At 43.1% G+C, this 3039-nt stretch overlaps 1 protein-coding gene across 1 annotated transcript; it reads right to left on the bottom strand.

The window, feature by feature from the left end:
* klf2a (Kruppel like factor 2a) lies at positions 1–2724 on the bottom strand. The gene is made up of 3 exons (XM_023844141.2): positions 2322–2724; positions 1105–2038; positions 1–958 (listed from the first exon to the last, which is right to left on the bottom strand). The coding sequence occupies exons 1-3, from the start codon at positions 2382–2384 to the stop codon at positions 783–785; spliced, it is 1173 nt and encodes a 390-aa protein (XP_023699909.1). The 5' UTR covers positions 2385–2724; the 3' UTR covers positions 1–782.
* Positions 2725–3039: the final 315 nt, after the last annotated feature.

Below are 3039 nucleotides of genomic sequence, written 5' to 3'. Positions count from 1 at the left end.
TAAATATACTGTCAATTTATTTTAATATGTACATAAATTTTACATATTTACATGGTCAATTATTTACATGAATATAAAGATTTCAGTCTGAACACAAACTATATACATGTTTGTAATGCACAAGAAATGTAGCCCTGTGTCAATAGTGTAACTTTAGTCTGCAAAAGACTTGTGTGCCCTTTTGTTTAAATAGAACTTACAAATTTAAAGACCCTGACTTCATAATATATCCAATACAAAAACACAATTAACATTCAAGCCTAGTCTGGCCAGAAGGCAGTTTTAAGAAAAAAAACGTTGTCTTTTGAACTTATTTCTTGTGCTGTTTATGGTTTTATCAAATATATATATAAAAACATTTTTCCACTCTCAGACAATATGGAATTGGTAAGTTATGTAACACGTTGAATAGAAAGGCACTATTGAGACAATTACAACATTTTAGCAATGTACACCACATTTCACGTCTGGTTCCAGTTGCATCAGAGACGTACTTAAGGCCAGCTTGGCAGACTAATGTGTTTGCTGAAAACAAACACGGCACAGTAACACAACAGTCGTCAAACGATTTTCCAGGGAAAAAAAAGTTTTTTTCTCTTACTGAACCAAAGTAGTACCAGCTACATTGTTTAATATAATATTTATATATAAATGTAAAGTCAACAGTCCTCTGTTTTTGTCTTTAAAAAATTAAATAATAACAACAATATAATTCTTTGAAACATTTTCCACGTTCGTCTGTTTACAGTCCGAAGTTATAGAGTCCAGGGGCGCCAGCCTCCTCACATGTGCCGCTTCATGTGCAGCGCCAGGTGGTCGGAGCGGGAGAAGGCGCGCTCGCACATGTGGCACTGGAAGGGCCGGTGCCCGGTGTGCTTGCGGAAGTGACGGGTCAGTTCGTCGGACCGAGCGAACTTCCACCCGCAGCCGTCCCAGCTGCAGTGGTATGGCTTTTCTCCTGCACCCAGAAAAAAAATCATATATGAATAACGAGGTTTTTTTTACAACAATAACGATACATTTATCAGGACTGTATTGAACTGCATGTCAAGCAACAACAAATAATCGTACGATTAATATTAGAAATAAAAGACTCTTCCTTACCCGTGTGCGTCCGGTGGTGGGCTTTTAAGTGAGAGCTCTTGGTGTAAGTTTTACCACAGCCAGCGAAAGTGCAGGTGTGTGTCGCGGTGCGCTTCCGCGGCCAGGATCGGCGACCCCGCTTGGGCTTCGCATCGAGCATCTCCAGCGGCGAGGACGGCGGCGTGAGCGGCACTCTCTGCGCCCCTGCCTGCATGCCGTGTCCGTCGTCGTACAAGCGGAACTGGTGCGAACTCTGGTAAGGCAGCTGGATCTGTGGCGGCTGGCTGAGGTGGCAGTGAGGGAAAGCCGCGACTGAGGGGTATCCCCGTGGGAAGGTCACGGCGTGGCACATCGGTGGCTGGCAGTCGGAGTTCATCAGGTCGTCCGGGCTGAGCGGCGGGGTCATGTTCCCGGCTGCCTGCGGGGAGCTGGCTAATCTTGGCTGCTCGAAGGACATCATGCACGAGACGTTGCCCTCTTGTTTGATTTTTGGACAACTCTGAGCAACCATGCCCATGATCGGTCCGAAACTTTCGATGGATGGTTCGACTTTGACGTTGTCTGCAAAGTCCTGGTTAGGAAAATTCGTTGAGCTGACCACAAATCTTCCCTGAACGCTGTTGCTGGGCATGCAGTAGGTGTTGTCGACCTCAGATCTCAGAAGCTCCGACATGAGACTGCTGCTGTACGGCGGTGGGGGGTTGCTCTGCTCGGACACCGGGTAGGCAGCTGCGGACTGGTACAGGCTGCCGGCTTCTGCCAACCTGAACTCGGCTCCCACCCCCGCACCGAGCGCCGCGACGCCTTCCGAGCCGGTGGTGTTCGCAAGAATAAAATCCAGATCCAGATAATTGCCCAGATCTTCATCGTCTTTTCTTCCTAAGCAGTTGTCCATGTTTTGTAAAATGTCAGGCATGGAGCAACTGGATTGCGCATCCATTTCAGTTTTCCAACTCTGAAAAAGAACAGGACACTAAATGTTAAAATCAGAACAAGTACAACAGCAACAACAAAAACAACAATAATTATTAGTATTAGCAGTTTTAATAATGAATTGTATTCAACATCTTTTATTAGTGACGCGTATTGTTATATAAATTATTGATGTATAAATGCACATGTATAATAGTTATAAATGAAACGCAAAATAAAAATTCATAAATTATTTCCATTCACTCAAATATTTAAATCACATCTAAGTACAGTCTTTTTATTTAGGGAAAAATTCGTAAACTTACGATTCTGTTCTTTTGGCTCGCAAATGTTGAAATCGATGGTAAAATGGTCTCGTTTAAGGCCATTTCCACACTTTGTCAATGAAAAAAGAAAAGTATTCTATGGCAAAAAGAACCGTCTCTTTTTGTCTACGAAGCTGAAGGAACTTGCAGACGTAGCATGTAAGTTAGGTCCGCTCGCCGTACTGTCTGAAGGCTGTCTGGAGTAGTACAGAGAGTCCTCCTTTCTTAAGGACTAGTGTTCAGTCATGTACAAGTTTGATTGGTAGGATAACCTACCTTATAAATATTGCAGCTAAAATGCTGGACCAATTGTAAACGGAGGAAACCCGTTCAGGATGTAAGTCAGTCAGCAGGCGTCCCTAAATTTAGCAGTGGTATATAAGGCGCATGAGAGCCACTACTGTCTTTTACACAGGGAAGAGAGCAGCTTAAATCATGCCGAACCTCCCTCCGAAGTAAAACACAAATGACGCGCTAGGACCAGCCCCCCTTTTCGGCTGGAGGGGGGACTTGATAAGGTTGAATACTTTTTGAGATCGAATATGTTATTCATTCGGTATATACAATACACAATGTATATACTATATGTCTATATCATTTACGTATACGTACATGAAAATGCTACATTGTAGTTAAATATAGTACATTTTACCCAACATTGTATTTTTGTCTAGTGGGGCATATTGATCACTTTGATTAACTATGAGAGTTACAACAC

Source organism: Paramormyrops kingsleyae, chromosome 15 (assembly GCF_048594095.1).
Source record: "Paramormyrops kingsleyae isolate MSU_618 chromosome 15, PKINGS_0.4, whole genome shotgun sequence".
In the NCBI taxonomy this organism is placed as follows: domain Eukaryota; kingdom Metazoa; phylum Chordata; class Actinopteri; order Osteoglossiformes; family Mormyridae; genus Paramormyrops; species Paramormyrops kingsleyae.
This window is presented reverse-complemented; position numbering and strand designations above follow the sequence as displayed.

Excerpts from the sequence above, each read along its gene's own strand:
- klf2a (XM_023844141.2), bottom strand. The coding sequence starts at position 2,384 with ATGGCCTTAAACGAGACCATTTTACCATCGATTTCAACATTTGCGAGC. Across the intron at positions 2,039-2,321 it reads CGAGCCAAAAGAACAGAATC|AGTTGGAAAACTGAAATGGA; the intron begins GTAAGTTTACGA and ends GTTCTTTTTCAG. Across the intron at positions 959-1,104 it reads CCACCACCGGACGCACACGG|GAGAAAAGCCATACCACTGC; the intron begins GTAAGGAAGAGT and ends TTCTGGGTGCAG.